This window comes from Gracilinanus agilis, chromosome 4 (genome assembly GCF_016433145.1).
Source record: "Gracilinanus agilis isolate LMUSP501 chromosome 4, AgileGrace, whole genome shotgun sequence".
In the NCBI taxonomy this organism is placed as follows: Eukaryota; Metazoa; Chordata; class Mammalia; order Didelphimorphia; family Didelphidae; genus Gracilinanus; species Gracilinanus agilis.
Window position 1 is genome coordinate 73,272,592 of NC_058133.1, and position 17,171 is coordinate 73,289,762.

The window sequence follows — 17,171 nt, forward strand, 5'->3', positions numbered from 1 at the left end:
TGAACGTAGGACCTCCCGTCTCTAGGCCTGGCTCTTAAACCACTGAGCTACTCAGCTGCCCCCACCACAACAATTTTAAAAGGAAATGTCTTATTGTCCCCATTATTGATGTGGACAGTGAGGCTGAAAGAAGGTTGTGTTTTGCTAATATTTGAGGTAGGATATGAACTCAGATGTTCTTGATTCCAAATTTATATAGCATACGCAAGTACTAAAATGGATCTGTAGTCTCATCAGTTTGGAAGTTCCCTAAAATTATTGAGATCTTACCCTATCCAGGCCTGCACATCCTGGACAACTTTTGTTCATGTCTTCCTGTATGTATGTCCTAGAGATTCCATCCTACATGTCAGATACTTCCAGGCTTTTTCTGTCATCACGAGGGGACCATTGGAGCCTTCTGGCTGTACACCCTGTCTTCCTTCACCCTCACTATATGGTCAACCCATTTTCAACATTTCTCTGAATCTAAAAAGATGAAATTTAGTAGGAATAAAGTTTTATACTTGTAAACCAAGAAATCAGCTATACAAATATAAGATGAGGAAGACAGAGAAAGATGGCAGTTTTGCTGGAAGAAATTTGGGGGTTTTAATGGACTGCAAGTTCCATGTGAGGAAGCTATGTGATGTGCAGCCAAAAAGGCTAATGGAGTTTGGGCTTCATTAAGGACATAGGAAGGTGACTGTCCCATTATATTCTTCATTTTCCTTACCTCATCTTGAGTTTTGTCTTTAATTCTGGGTGCCACAGATTAATACTAGAAAGAACTAAGCACATCTATTGAGGCAAAAATAACAATTTTACTTTAAAGTAAAAATTTTCACTCTACTATCTCTTTGTTTATGGATTAAAAAAGAAATACTGTGCCCAATGATGCAGCTTGGTCCTTTTAAATATTCCTAAATTCTGGTCCTTCTAATGTTAAGAACTTTGAAAGTTAAGGGCATTGATAAACTAGAGTATGAACAGAGAAAGGCAATCAAAATTAGAAGTCTCAAATCCATGGTATTTGAGGATCAGCTGAAAGAAATGAGCATATTTAGCAGTGTCTTTTCATGTCATAGCCACTTAATAAATGCTTATTCCCTTCCTCCACCCCCTTGTTGTCTTTCAAGAAATCCTGAATGAATTTAATGTAGAAATGAAAGAAATCTTAGAAGAAAGCCTTTAAGGCAATGTTTACACCATTGAATCAAATACTTTTCCATAATCAACCAGTTAGATAGGAAAACCTGCTTATTTCTTACTAATACCTTCAAAGATGTCTTTGATTTGTGTATAAATATTTTCCATTAAGAGCTACCAAGAATAAGAGGTTTGTGAGAAGGAGGGTAACAAGGTAAAAAAAAAAAAAGAAACAACATTGACTCAGAGTAGCTCGTAGAGATGAATATGTAAGGGTAAGAAATCTAAAGTTAAAAAATCAAGATCAGCAAATATTTAAACTAATAACCATCTGTACACAAATACAAACATATTAATTATATCATCTGATGATTCAGTTTATTTTTCCATTGTTTTCATTAAACTTTACTGCCTACTTGAGTGCTTAAGTTTTCTATTATTGTAGCCTGAATTACTCCTAATAGTAGCAACCATAAAATAATGAATACTACATTTAAAATAATTCTCTCCCCCCCAGGGGATTTCTGTTATGAAGTAGTTCATAGTATTTAAAGATATTTCAATATGTATACGGAACCATCCAAAAGTCTTACTTAGTGGAATGAAATTTCTAATAATTTTTTCCCATTTGAAATACTTCATAAATGCTAAATAATTATATAAGCAATTTTTAAGTAGCAACTCTCAGAAGACAACACTGTGTCATTTTACATGGAAATGATGTTCCATAGGTACCAAAGGAATAGTTGGGAGACCCTTTGTTGATCAGCTTTATATAAGGTTGGAATGTCCACTATAATGGAAATTATGTACCATAATAGAATAGTCATTACTCTGTATACACTGTTTTCTAAGGTTCTTCTGCCCTCTAGTGGCTGTGTTTGTAGTTTAAACTTTATTATGTTTTCTAAGTGTTATTCTAGAAAATTATCAGAATTATAGAGTCATTTAATTTCAAGCTGAAAGGATCATTAGGATCACTAGCATGAGCAAAAAAAAGTTCAGAAAACTTTGGTCAGCCTATGAGAACATGATCTTTACCCCCTCTCTTGCCATTATCCTTGGGGGCTTCAGTAATTCTTGTTAACACCTTGGCCGTACAATTTCCCAGTCTACTTAATTCCAACAACTTTTACCATTCTTCTTCAGTCATCTACCAACCAGTATAATTGAACCTTGCTTCTTAGCTTCTTACAGAATCAAACCACAGGGGCTGATGGACCATTTAAGATTTAGAGTCAGAGGACAAAAGCTCTGATTCCTGTTCTGCCAGTTATTCACTCTGTGGCTGGGAGAAAGATATTTAATGTTTGTTCATTTATAAAATGAAGAGATTGGACTGTGTGGCCTCAGCCTCTAAATCTGTGTTCCTTCCTGTGAAATTCTGCTCCCCAGCCTTACCCTCACATTCCACTTCTGCTTCCCTTCCAGGCACTTCCTGCCATTCCTAGCCTTGACCCACAAGTCTTTTCCTTTCACTTCACTTATTCATGAGTTACAACCCATAAAATCTCTCTCCCTGTCCCTTTCTGCCCCCAAGGAAGCAGCCTCATCTTGCATAGATGCAGAGAGGTTTAAGTGACTTGTCTGAGGTCACCTAGCCAGCTAATGACAGAGTTGGGCTTCCATACTGGATCTTCTGAAACTAAAATCCAGTGGTCTTTCCTCTTTGCCCAGCTGCTTATAAAATAAAGCTGAACAGTAGAAATTGGTCTCACTCATACCCGTGATATTCCCTTCCATTGCCTGGTTCTTCTATTATTTCCTCTGTCTTCAAGGTTATAGATTGCAGAGAACATATTGTGCGAGCCAGAAGGGCCTTGCCTTAAAGAAGCTTTACATTTTATATGTGAGATCAGTAAATACACATTGTATTTGGGGAGGAAGGAAACACTAACAACTAGGGCTGTGGTGGTGAACCTATGGCACGCATGGCAGGGGGAGGGCACTCAGAGCCCTCTCTGTGGGCACACATGCCACTGCCCCAGCACAGAATTTGCCAGTTCATTACTAGAAAGCCTGAGGACTTGGGGCCAGGCTGCTCCCTTCCCCCTCTCCACACACCTGAGGACATTCCTCACGTCACTGGCCCTCTAATAGATCCCCTATTACTGAGCTGTGGGATCTGGAAAGGTCTTGAGTACATGACTTAGTTTGTTTCTCTGCTCTTGATCCTGCAGAAATGTAAAGAAATGTATCTGTGTTCATCCACTTTAAACTTACCTGTGAGTCTTTAGCTGAACTTCAGCAGAGTCTTCAGCTGAACTTCAGCAGTATTGCTTTAATCTTGTTGACTCCCTGTCTTGTGCCCCATAGCAGTGGTTCTAAAACTTTGAGAAAAATCCCACTTTTATAGCAAATTACTTAGAAAGGTAGCATTAATGTAGTAGAAAGAGAATTAGATTTAGAATTAGAAGACCTGAGTTTGAATCTTAACTCTTAGCACAAGCTGTGTGACCTCTCCAGAGCCTTAGATTCTTCTCCTATAAACGGGGGCAGTAATTCTTGTGCTGTCTGCTTCATAGGATTGCTGTAGGGGAAATTTTCTGTAAATATTCAAAAATACCATATGAGTATCCATTGTAGCTAGTTGCCATTAATTTCACCATTCACTAAAATTGAGGCTAATAGGAAAGTTTCTTATATCTCTTCTTCTGCCACTCAAATATTTCTGGATCTTTACTCATCCTAAAGTCATTCTTCATTTCCTTGTTTCAAATGAAAAGGTTTGCTGCTAATTTCTCCACCTATACTTTTGATACTAGTCCTTTCTATCCCCTCTGGGATCTTGCTCAAATAATAATGTCATCTATAATCTCCTCCCTTTGCTCCTTCCCATTTGGCTTCAAAAATAAATGTCTCCATGGTCCTTTAAAAAAAAAAAAAGGCCTTCTATCTCTAATTCTATATGCTGTCCTAGCTTTCTCTCTTCCCTTTAGGAAAAGTGGTCTGAATCTAATGTGTTTTACCATATGACCTTTTCCTCACACCATTGTGTTCTGGTTTCTGTCTCTACTTTAAACTATTCTCACTGTCCACTCATCTTACTTGACTCTTTGGTAGCAGTTGATACTGTTAATTCCCAGCCCTTCTTTTTGTATTGTCTCTCTTATGATTTCAGAAATGCTACATATTTCTGCTTATTTATCTGTCCAAATCTCTTAGGTATCCTTTACTTGCTTCAGCCTGTCCCTTTCTTAGATGATCCCTAAGGTTCTAGCCTTGGCCGTCTATATATTCTTATACTCTTTCTTTTGGCAGGCTCCTTCACTTCCATCTTCACCTATCAGGTCTATTCAAATGAATCTTAAATCTATTTCTCTAGTCCCAAGTTCCGTTCTTGCATCTGTTAATGACCTATAGGGGTTTTTTTCGCCTTTATATCCTTTCAATACTTTTAACTTTAGTATACCTAGAATAGAGAGAGATTTCCTACCAGCAGCAGCACCATTATTTATCTAGTTTGCTCTGTTTGGCTTTTTAAAAGTCTTATAGTTGATCTTTCCTCTTGCTCATCTCTTATCCAATTGGAATCTAGTTAACTACTGAGTCTCAGAAATTCTTCCTCTGCAATACTTTTCATACTCATTCCCTCATTTGTATTCCCATTTCTAAGATCTTCATAGAAAGTCCTCATTACCATGTGACCATAATGTTTCAACAACCTCCTAATATTCCTCCTGTATCTGTTTTCTTCTTCTAAACTCTTTACAGTAGTGCCACTCATCTTCTTTAAGCATAGATACTCTTCCCTCAAAGCTTTTTTTTGGCTCCTTTGTTCATAACCAAGTTTCAGCCTCTTTTACTTGACATTTAAGGCTTAATTTGGTACAGTCCTATTTCTCCAGCCTCATCTTATACCATCACCTTCCATTTCTACTATATTCTCTAGTCAGACTAGAATATACACTATCCGTTCAAGCATGTTCTATAACCATGACTTTGTTCATAATTTTCCCTGTGCCTCTATATATATATATATATATCTTTATTCCAACTGCTGAAATCCTGCCCATTCTTATAATATTAATAACTCACACTTATTTTTGGCTTCTTAGGTTCACAAAGTACTTTTTAAAAAATTTTTTTTTAAATTTTAAATTTTATTTTTTTATAACCCTTACCTTCAGTCTTGGAGTCACTACTCTGTGTATTGGCTCCAAGACAGAAGAGTGGTAAGAGCTACTGCATCATTTCTCACAGATCTTTCCAGCTTTTTCAGAAATCATCCTTCTTATCATTTCTTATAGGACAATAGTATTCCATTACCACATGTACCACAATTTGTTCAGCCATTCTCCAGTTGAAGAATATCTCCTCAATTTCAATTCTTTGCCACCACACAAAGAACAGCTATAAATATTTTTGTACCAATAGGTCCTTTCCCTTTTTTATTATCTCTTTGGGACATAGACCCACTAGTGGTATTACCGTATGCACAATTTTATAGCCCTTTGGGTATAGTTCCAAATTGCTCTCCAGAATGGTTGGATTAGTTCACAACTCCACCAACAATGCATTAGCATTACATAGCACTTTGCACCATTATTTTATAATATAGGTATTTGTATTTGTCTCCTCTCCCTACTAGCTTGCAAGTTCTATAATGGCAGGGGTTATATCACAGTGTCACAGTACTCTTCACATAGAAGTTTTAATAAGTTTATTAAACTGGATTGAATTAAATAGAATAAGCCATCTACATCCCGTTTTGTGGCATCTTCCTCCTAAAGCAGGAGTTCTTAATAGCTTTTTTTCTGTCATAGACTCCTTTAGGTATTCTGGAAAAGTCTATGAAACCCTTCTCAGAATAATATTTTTAAATTCATAAAATAAAACAGAATTACAAGGGAAACCCAATTAAATTGATCACAGAAATATTATTAAAAAGCAAAAAAGTTTATGGAGCCCAAAGAACTCCTGTCCTAAAGAGGGATGGAGAAAACATTTATTAAGTACCTACTAGGTGCCAGGCTAAGTGCTTCATAAATATCTTATTTGATCCTCACAAAAACCCTGGGAGGAGTGAACTATTAATGTTCACATTTTACAGCTGGGGAAACTGAAGACTTGCTGAGGATCACACAACTAATAAGTGTCTGAGACTAGATCTGATGTTCCAGATACCTGGCATACCTTCCACTTTTACCCCAGCTCTATCTTGTTTTTTTAGTTTGAGTGCCACTTGACTTAAATTTAAGGGAGTAATTTTTTTATTTTGATGTCAAGGGAATGTAGTATACAGGATGAATATATTTCTATCTGCTTCTCTGCAGCTCACATCTCAGTCCTGGGCTGCTCCCAAATGTAGATTTACTACCTGGTCCAGATTGTATGCATCTTTTAAAATAAAGTTTAATACTTAAACTTAACACAGAAATACCTTCTTAAATATTTTGTTTTGATAGAGAATCTTACAGTGATGGCTAATTAGACACTAACAAGCTCCTATGCTTTTTATTTTTTCATTCTTTTATACAGATGTGAAAGGACCACCCACTCACCGTTTGTCATGTGGCCAGTCACCCTATACTGAAACAACAACATGGGAGCGGAAGTATTGCATCCTCACAGATAGCCAGTTGGTATTGCTCAACAAAGAAAAGGAGGTGAGATGGGTGTTACTGAGAGGAGATACTTTTCATTTTATTTACATTTTGAGAAAAAAATGGGGGAATTATAAAGTATATGCCACCAATAACCTGGTAGGGCTTCTAATTTAGTGATGATCTAGTGAAACAACTAAGAAATCAACCCAATAAAATGTGGAGAAATTTGGATTAGCAAACAGCATAACTAGAAAGACTAAGAAACTTGGCCCAGAGGCCACCTTAATTATGTCCTTCAAATTTAGGGATGAAGATTTAACAGTTAGAACTTTCCAGCAATGGAATGGGCTGTTAAGTGATGTAGCAAGCTCCAAGTCATTGGAAATATGCTGTGAAAAGCTGGAAAACTACTTTTTGGAGATGCGATTGCAGACAATGAACATATTGGACAGGATATCGTCCTTGGGCTCCAAGACCCACTCCCACTGAAATTCTCTGGGCACCAGAAAAACATTGCTAGACATGTAAATAACAGGAAGAAGTTTATCTAAAAGAAGTAGGCAGAGAAGGTCCCTTCAGTTAGTCATAAGAGGATCTTCCTGTTCCTTCCTGAAAAGCCATTGAAGACAAAAGCAAGGAAATCAAATTCCCTAGGATGCCATGGAGAAACAAGGAAAGACTACTCTCTTCCCTTTAGCACCTAGCATTTTCTAACTGTGGCTTTTTTATCTCCCTACAGAAGACTCTCAGATTTTTCCTCTTCAAAGCCTACCATCTAACCATCCAGTGCACTGGCCCACAGATTCCTGTTCTCTCTGTCTCTGACTCTCTGTCTTTCTTTTTCTCTGTCTCTGTCTCTGTCTCTCTCTATCTCCCCCCCCCCCAGCCTCACCCCCTTCATTTAAATTGACTATTCTGTTGATCTAAAATACAGAACCCATTTTTATTCCAAATCTGAATGCAGCTTAAGTTTTGAGTTAACCTATATATTTTTCCTTTCATACTGATCTAGTTTTAAAGTTATAGGGTGGCATTAAAGTTATTTGGGGGCATTCTATATTCCAGTAGCATGATACTAGAGGTAAGAAGCATAGTAAAGAGAAAGCCTGCCTTAGAGACATTAAGACCTGAATTCGAGTAAAACTTCTGACAGACTGCTTTACCTCCACAAGTCTTAACCTTAGTGCCATAGGGAACTCACTAATACTTTAAATTGCTCAGTAGTTGCTAATGTGCTTTTGTAGAAGGAACTTTACTAACAGAAATTCTCTACACCACTGAAATCACAGATCCAATATGGGACATATTGAATAATTCTATAGTATACATATTACAAAGTAATACTAAACAGTCATTTCCATTTTCTAACAGAGAGGAACTGATGGAGTGGATTCTCCTTGATTAGGTGGAGAAGGCAAGAAGAGTAGTAATATTTGGGTTGTAGTCAAAAATAAAATCACTCCCCCAAATTAAAAATAAACATTCTTAGAGACTGTAAATAATTAAAGAACAAAGGACTGAAATCCTCAGCTGAAACTGAGGAAGCCTACATCCTTGGCCTTACACTACCACTTCTTTCAGTACCTAGACTCTACCCTGCTCCAGAACAAATTTGCTCAAGTACCTCTGTTTATGCACATTAATAGGAATATAGCTTATAGAGTATAAGGAATCTCATAAGTTATTTTAGTTCAGTTCTTCTGTAGATAAGAACCTTTAGCCCCACATACACAAAATAAATTTAGTAATGGTCATTAGACTGTGTTAAATATTGCTACACATAACTTGTTATTGATTTCTTGAAAAAAAATTTTTCCCGATGCTTGTGGGTTGTTTTTGTCTAAAATAGTTAAACATTCTGTCTTCACCCCCATCTTTTTCAATCCCATTCTACCTTAAAGACTCAGCTAAAATGCTATTTTGCAAGAGACCTTTCCTAGTACTCCTAAGTACTCCAGCCTTTCCTACTAAGGTTACCTTCTTTCTACTCTGTATGCATCATGTGTATGTGTGACCAAATATATACATACATGTATAGTGTCATCCTATTAAGATGTTATTTCCTTAGGAGCAGGATCTGTTTTTTGCTTTTTCTTTTTTGTCCCCATTACTTGGAGATAGTAAATACTTAATAAATACTTGATTGAATCCTTCCTTAGATTCTGAATACTTTATGTTGCCTGCCTAAAACTCCCAAGCTGGTGAATCCTGAAGGCGAAGATTCCTAGTGGAAGTAGTTTTTTCCCTTAGCTTTTTTTTTTCCTATTCAGAATAAATCTTTTAATTTTCACCTTTATTTTATCTGCATTTTCATTAATACTTTTCTACTCGAACATTCCTGCAGCTATTTCTGTGTACTCTGTCATCCTGTAGGAAATATTCTCAATGAATATTGGAATAAATAACTTCTAGTAATTATTCATAGCAATTGAGGGGGTTGGTTTAGTAATTTATACTTATAATACTAACTCTTGATTTTAACCAAACTGTTGTAGTAGAAAGCACCCTAGAGAAGGATTCAGACAACTGGAGTTCGAATGCTGGCCCTGCCATTTTTTGGTAAATTAGTAAATTCTGTTAAACATATGAGTTGTGTCCTGGTTCACTGAAAGAACATGGCTTAGGAATTAGAATACATAAAACAGGAATAGGAAATAGAAAACAAAAATAGGAAAAAAGGAATAGAATACATAAAAGTCCTAGTTTTTTTTTTAATTTTTATTTTTAGAAAAATTTTCCATGGTTACAAAATTCATATTTTTACTTTACCCTTCACCCCTCAAACCGTCCCCCTACCCCCGCCCTGTAGCTAACTTGCATTTCCACTGGTTTTAACATGTATGGTCAGTCAAGACTTATTTACATATTATTGATAGCTACATTGGTGTGGTCTTTTTCGGGTCTACATCCCCAATCATGTACTCATCAACCCACGTGTTCAAGCAGTTGTTTTTCTTCTGTGTTTCTACTCCTGTAGTTCTTCCTCTGAATGTGGGTAACATTCTTTTCCATAAATCCCTCAGAATTGTCTTGGGTCATTGCATTGCTGCTAGTACAGAGGTCCATTACATTCTATTTTACCACAGTGTATCAGTCTCTGTGTACAGTTTTCTTCTGGCTCTGCTCCTTTCACTCTGCATCAGTTCCTGGAGGTCTTTCCAGTTCACATGGAATTCCTCCAGTTTATTATTCCTTTGAGTGCAATAGTATTCCATCACCAACATATACCACAATTTGTTCAGCCATTCCCCAATTGAAGGGCATACCCTTGCTTTCCAGTTTTTTGCCACCACAAAGAGCGCAGCTATAAATATTTTTGTGCAAGTCTGTTTATCTATGATCTCTTTAGGGTACAATCCCAGCAATGGTATGGCTGGATCAAAGGGCAGGCATTCTTTTATCGCTTTTTGGGCATAATTCCAAATTGCCATCCAGAATGGTTGGATCAGTTCACAACTCCACCAGCAATGCATTAATGTCCCAATTTGGCCACATCCCTTCCAACATTCATTACTCTCCCCTGCTATCGTTTTAGCCAATCTGCTAGGTGTGAGGTGGTACCTCAGAGTTGTTTTGATTTGCATTTCTCTAATTATTAGAGATTTAGAACACTTTCTCATGTGCTTATTGATACTTTTGATTTCTTTATCTGAAAATTGCCTATTCATGTTCCTTGCCTATTTATCAATTGGGGAATGGCTTGATTTTTTTATACAATTGATTTAACTCTTTGTATATTTGAGTAATTAGACCTCTGTTAGAATTTTTTGTTATAAAGATTTTTCCCAGTTTGTTGTTTCCCTTCTGATTTTGGTTGCATTTTTTTGTCTGTACAAAACCTTTTTTAATTTAATATAATCAAAATTATTTATTTTACATTTTGTAATTTTTTCTAACTCTTGCTTGGTTTTAAAATCTTTCCTTTCCCAGAGATCTAATAGGTATACTATTCTGTGTTCACTTAATTTATTTATAGTTTCCTTCTTTATATTCAAGTCATTTACCCATTCTGAATTTATCTTGGTGTAGGGTGTGAGATGTTGATCTAAACCTACTCTCTCCCATATTGTTTTCCAATTTTCCCAGTAGTTTTTGTCAAATAGTGCATTTTTGTCCCAAAAGTTGGGCTCTTTGGGTTCATCATAAACTGTCATGCTGAGGTCATTTACCCCAAGTCTATTCCACTAATCCTCCCTTCTGTCTCTTAGCCAGTACCATATTGTTTTGATGACCGCTGCTTTATAGTATAGCTTAATATCTGGTACTGCTAAGCCACCTTCCTTCACTTTTTTTCATTATTTCCCTTGATATTCTTGATCTTTTGTTCTTCCAAATAAACTTTGTTATACTTTTTTCTAATGCAGTAAAAAAGGTTTTTGGTAGTTTGATAGGTATTAAAATAGGCAATGAGGAGACTAAGCTATCACTCTTTGCAGATGATAGGATGGTCTACTTAAAAAATCCTAGAGAATCAACTAAAAAGCTAGTAGAAATAATCAACAACTTTAGCAACATTGCAGGATACAAAATAAATGCACATAAGTCATCAGCATTTCTGTATATTTCCAATACATCACTGCAGCAAGAGGTAGAAAGAGAAACACCATTTAAAATCACCCTAGACAATATAAAATACTTAGGAATCTATCTACTAAAACAAACACAGGAATTATACAAACATAGCTACAAAACACTTTCCAAACAATTAAAACTAGATCTAAACAATTGGAAAAACACTGAGTACTCATGGGTAGGACGAGCTAACATAATAAAAATGACCATTCTACTCAAATTAATTTACTTATAAAGTCCTAGTTTTTTTAAAAAAAAAACAAACAGTTTCATCCCTAAGATAAATTTTGTCTGTAATGTTTTTCTTCATCTTTATTTTAAGTGTCAAGTTGCAAGTTAAGTGTCAAGGCTTATACTTCTGAACAAACAGAACCACAGAACTGAAGGGAACTTTAGAGATCATTTGTCTAACCTTTACCTAACAAGACCATTATCTACAGCTTAACTTGTTTGTCTCAGTTTTTTCGGTTATAAAATGGCGTTAATAATAGCACCTGCTTTACAGAGTGGTTATAAGTACCAAATGAGATATTAGTAAAAGCACTCAGCAAAAACACACAGTAGGCTCTACATAAGCATTTATTTCCTTCCTTTCCCTTTCCTTATAGCGTATGTGAGAAGTGGTTAGGGAGGAAACTGCTAATTCCCTACACATCCCATCCCATTTTCCGAGCCTTCTACTGATTAGAACCTTTTTCTTCCATTGAAAGTACCCCTGCCTCATTGTAGCTCTCACCTTTGGGTCCCAATTCTGCATTCTTGGGGGAAAAGAGAACAACTCTGATTTCTCTTCTACTTGATGACCTGCAAATACTGAGACATGGCTATCCCCAGAGATGAAAGTAAATTGAAAAAAAGTTGAATGTACCAAGACAGAAGGGTACCTTCTGCCCTTTCTAAATTTGCAAAAGTGGGCTGAATCTCTTTTGGCAAAGTTGTATGTGAAGGTACATTGCTACAGCTGCTTTTGGAATGGTAAATTCAGTGTGTTATAATCATTTTTTTAAAAACCCTAGCTGGTTTGCTCTATCCCTTCAGGAAATTATAGAAATCCATTACATGCAGTCCAAGAGATACTATCTGCCTTCTTCCCCTCACTTACTGTGAATATCATAAGAAATAGCACTCTCACACTAGGATTTTTTATTTGCAAGTTCACAGTCCCTTGAAACAAAGAGTTAAAAAAATTCCCAGCTAAAATGGTCTAACAACTGTTTTAAGCCCTAATCAAATAATCATGGGGTGCTTATTACTGTGTTAGATCAATTAAGAGGGTTCTGTGAGGATTTAAAACGAATCTTTAGCTGGGCATACTGTTGGAATGTAGGAGGATTATATTAGTCTGCCGCACCACTCCAGTATTAAGTCAGTATGTGGGATCTTTTAATGCTCTCTTACGCCACATGTTTCCTGTCAGAAATGGGAAAAAGTCTGTTTGGGATGTATACATGGAGGAGTATTAAATGCCTCAATTATCAATTTGTGAATATAGCAGAAGAGCAAATCCAGGCAATATACATAAAGAAGAGCCTGCCAACAGTATCACCTTGAGAAATGACTCATTGGCTTAACAAATTGAGCCAAAAAGGCTTTGTCAATGTATGACAGAATATGCTTCACCACCTGAATGCTAGGAAGGGCCCCAGCTGTTCTGGCACTATCCCAGTCCAAAGAGAGCATGTAGGTTGGGAGGGGGTCAGAGGGAGAGATTTCTGAGTCCTACTTTCTCTTGGAAAGATAAAGAGGATATAAGGCCAATCAGATTAGAGATAAAAGAATTGGAAGAATTGAAATATTTGGCAAGGACCAGCCAATTTAAAAAGGCAAAAGAAATCTGAGTTTATGAATTTTTCTCCCTTGGCATTCCATCTGCAGGTCATTTTGACAAGGATAAATTCAATTCATTTTCTATTAATACAAACTCTGTTTCTGTTTGGAATTTTATAACTACTAAGTGGGAAATTCCTGCTGAAAACAAATTGACCCTCATCATATTACATGCATAGAGAACAATAATACATTTATGGAATATCTGTCTGCTCTGGAGGGCAGTGTTTGCACTTAGATAAAAACCCAAACATAGTAGTCGGTCTTTGTCCACCCTTTTTCCTTTAACATGGCTAATTCTGAATCTACTATATGTGGGCACTGACAGGAGTTCCATATTAAACTTTCTCATATTACCTCCTAGAGCCTTCTCTATAAAGTCTCCATCATGTAGGATAAAATACTATCTGGTTTGATAACAAACTAGAAGTAGTGAGAGCTTAGCCGCTGGTTTGGGTATATTGTTTTTGGTTGAATTATCCATCTCCTTTCCTCTCTTGCATGGTCTGAAGGTCATCTTACCCATGGGTGCGTTGTTTTTTTGTGGTTAAGTGATAAATATATCTGAGTTCTCCAGAGATTTGTCATATTTTTGCCTTTATGGTAATTGCAATTTGTCTGTATTTGTTCTGTCTCTTTTCTTATCTCTCTACTTATATTCCTCAGGTATCTCAGGTTAGACTTTGTGTCTTTCTTTATATGAGCTAAAACATCGGTTTATTGGTTTCAGCTTAATCACTTTTTGAACTCTGGAAGTTCCCTTTTCTGATATCATTCTCCTGACTTATTTTTCCCTTTGCCTGACTTATGAAGGTGTCCTTTGTCTTCCTCATAGTTTCTAGTACTTTGATTCCTTCCTGTTCTTCCAGCCTATGACCCCTGTTTTGACTTCACTTGCCCCTCTTTAAAAAATAGAGTCTTAAAGGAAGAGATTTCAAAGGGCTATGAAGAAGTGTAGGTGTAGAATCTGTTGTTTTTAAAAATGATGATGGCAGATATTAAAAGGGAAAATAGTATTTTAATAAAAGCCATGCTGATAGAGATAAATCTACCACGCGCCTGTTAAAATTTCAACTTGCCGCCTCAGCCATTATGTACCATACCTCACCTAACCTTTTCTACGTCCCCCTAAGAGCTCACTCCGGTAGCCAAAAGAGCCCACCTCTCCTGACTCCGGGAGTCTTGTCCCCTCTCTTACATCATCATGCTTCCTGTCTGCCATGAGGAATCATGGGAAATGTAGTTTTCCAAAGTCCCCTAAAATGTCCACAGGAAGTTTGTCATAAATTTACATACCTTAATGCTCAAATGAGCCCCAAATACCTCTAAATGGAACCCCAAGTGATTTTAACTAACACAAATCTTAGGGACTAAAATTTTCCAAGTGAAGTTAACACAAGAGTAATGAGATATTTTCAAGAATGAAATTCTGAAATTGCCAAGAAAAAATTATCCTGATGAGTAGAAAAGGTCTGTAGTTGTATAAAGAAGAAATGGTGGTGGATGCAGAAGGAACTTTTTGACTAACTTTGATTTTTAAAGAGATTTGTAGAGATGATGGAAGCAAAAACTGGTAGCATAATTGATATAGAAATGTCATGGTCTTCTAAGAGCTTTTTGTCAGGGGCTTTAGTATTCCAAATGAGTGGCAGCTGATGAAGGACAGCACCAAAGGAGTTTTGTTTGTTTTTTACCTATTTGGGACAAAAGCAGAGATCATAGAAGGGACAGGGCAGATAGGATGATGATCATGGTTGACAGACAGAAGATTGAGCTACTGAAGTCTTACTTCGCTTCTGTTATTGTTGTTGTTGTTGGTTTTTGACAAATAAGGAATATAATTTGGATTAAAAAAGGACAGAACAAGATCATCAATAGGGAATTGATAACAGCCTTTCCTTTCTGTCTCCAGCCCTCTATTCTGTATCTGGTACATACGAAAAAAGTACTTGCTAAATAGCTGTTGACTTTGTGTAGGAGTTTGGCTGATACAGGAAGGATCTAGACAAGTGATGGGCAAACTTTTTAAAGAGGGGCCAAAGGAAAGGAAATGCTCATCTGTCAGTCCGTTTCTAAGGCAGCTCTTTAGAAGTTTCATCGTATTGTATCCTACTCATTGTATTCGTCAGATTAGGAATAATGTTGCATGGCAGGAAAGAACATTTCAGGCCGCATCTGGCCCATAGGCTGTAGTTTGACCTTCACTGATCTGGACAATAGCTGGAGAGGATCATAGGGTCCGATTTCTCCCATGTGGCACTTCATCCCCCATCTTTCTACCCTATATTGACTGTCTCCTTTAGCTGGAGTGTACTCTTCATTTATGCCTGGTAGAATCCCTTTCTTCAATACTCTGCTCATTCATTGCCTCTACACAAAACCTTTCCTGAGCAAGCTATTATATGTATATGTTTTCTTTTTTGACTTAATGTAAACTTCTGAAAAACAATGACTTTCATTTTTGTCTTTGTATTCTTAAGACTTATAGTCTCATACATTTGTTGATAGATTTTTTTGAGAGACCTAAGTGTGTTTGTAGGCTAGTGGGAAGGAGCCCATAGATAATGAGAGATGGAAGATTAGGAAGAGATTACATGATTTCTGAGGCAGTCTGCCAGAAGAGATGGAAGGAGATAGAATCAATGGTACTAAGAGAGTTTGACTTTGATGAGAAAGGCCACCTCTTAAACAGAAGCTGGTAAAAAGAGAGAGAGAAGGGAGAATGGTTTGATATTAAGAGGTTCTGAGATGTGTAATTAGTGGGGAAAGTGATTGGATTTATTTTTCAGTCAAGTATATGGTAAGATCACCTGAGATGATGGATGGGGTCTCTAAAAATTATCAACCAATAAGCAAACACTAATTAATTTCCTACTATGTATAAAGTTCTATGGTAGGGCCTAAGGATGCAAAGATAAAAATGAAATGTTCATTGTTTTCAAGAAGTTTACATTATGCCAAGGAAGACAACATATATAATAAAAGGTAGCTTTAAAGGCATGAGCTGTTGGGGGCTCAGGAAATGCTCTGAGGAGAAAGCAAAGGTTGAGAAGGAGGGATTTTGAGATGTGGATTAAGGAGGGAAAGTGATTGGATTTATTTTTCAATAAAGTATGAGGTGAGATCTCCAGAGACTGTGGGTAGAGAAACTTGAAGAGAGAAAAAGTTTGGTTTAGCTATTGTGAAAGATACATTAGAAAATCAATTAGGAAAGAATAAAATCATACAATGAGGGTACATAGAAGATTAGATAACATCTATTTGTACTGGACCCAGTTAGCATCATTGCAGGACTTCCTCAGCATTGTTCTGCAGTAACTGGTAGGGAAGGAAGCAGATGATGAGAGCCATCTAGAATTAGAGTTTCATAAAGCATGCAGTAAGGCAAAAGAGCACGGCTTTAGAAATAAATTATGAGTTCAAGTTATCTAGACCAGAGGATCTTTCATCCTCAGGTCTTGAATGACCTGGAGAATATGATTTCTCATCCATTGTTATCATTCAAAAAAGGTATAGGAAGAGATATCACTATAACTTGATCAAGAATAAATTATATACAATACTAACCCAGTTTCCTTTTTTAACAAGGTATAGTAGTAGATTTAGGGATATAGTGTACATGAGGTTTCCCTAGGTTTTAGTAAAGCAGCTGATACTAATTTTTTTTGGGGGGTGGGGTGAGGGAATATGGAGAAATGTGGGGTGGGTGGCTAGATCCATTTAGATCTGCTTAAATGTCCAGATTGAAAGAGGTGGTCATTAGTGAAAGGAGGTCTTGTCCTAAAGATCAAATGAATATCTTAAGGATCTTGGCTTGACCTCTGTATTTTAAGATTTTTACCAATGACTTAGATAAGGACTTTGGTGTCATTCTTATCACATTTGCAGGTGACACAAAGCTGGAAGAAATAAATAGCTGACATGCTAGATGACAGTATTGGGGTTTTAAAAAATCTTGACAGGTTAGAATAATGTGCTGAATTGAATAAGATTAAATTTAATAGGTATAAGTGTCAGTTCTTACAATTGGGTTCAGAAAAGCAGCCTAAAAAGTATAAGATAGAGAAAGCTTGGTTAGATAGTCCATATAAAAAT

General features: G+C 36.6%; 1 protein-coding gene across 1 annotated transcript in view; it reads left to right on the plus strand.

The window, feature by feature from the left end:
* RASAL2 (RAS protein activator like 2) overlaps positions 1–17,171 on the plus strand; it is a 333,326-nt gene that overhangs the window by 157,228 nt on the left and 158,927 nt on the right. The window contains exon 2 of the mRNA XM_044676490.1: positions 6,610–6,737. Coding sequence (XP_044532425.1) covers positions 6,610–6,737 — 128 coding nt within the window. The remainder of the gene's footprint in view (positions 1–6,609; positions 6,738–17,171) is intronic.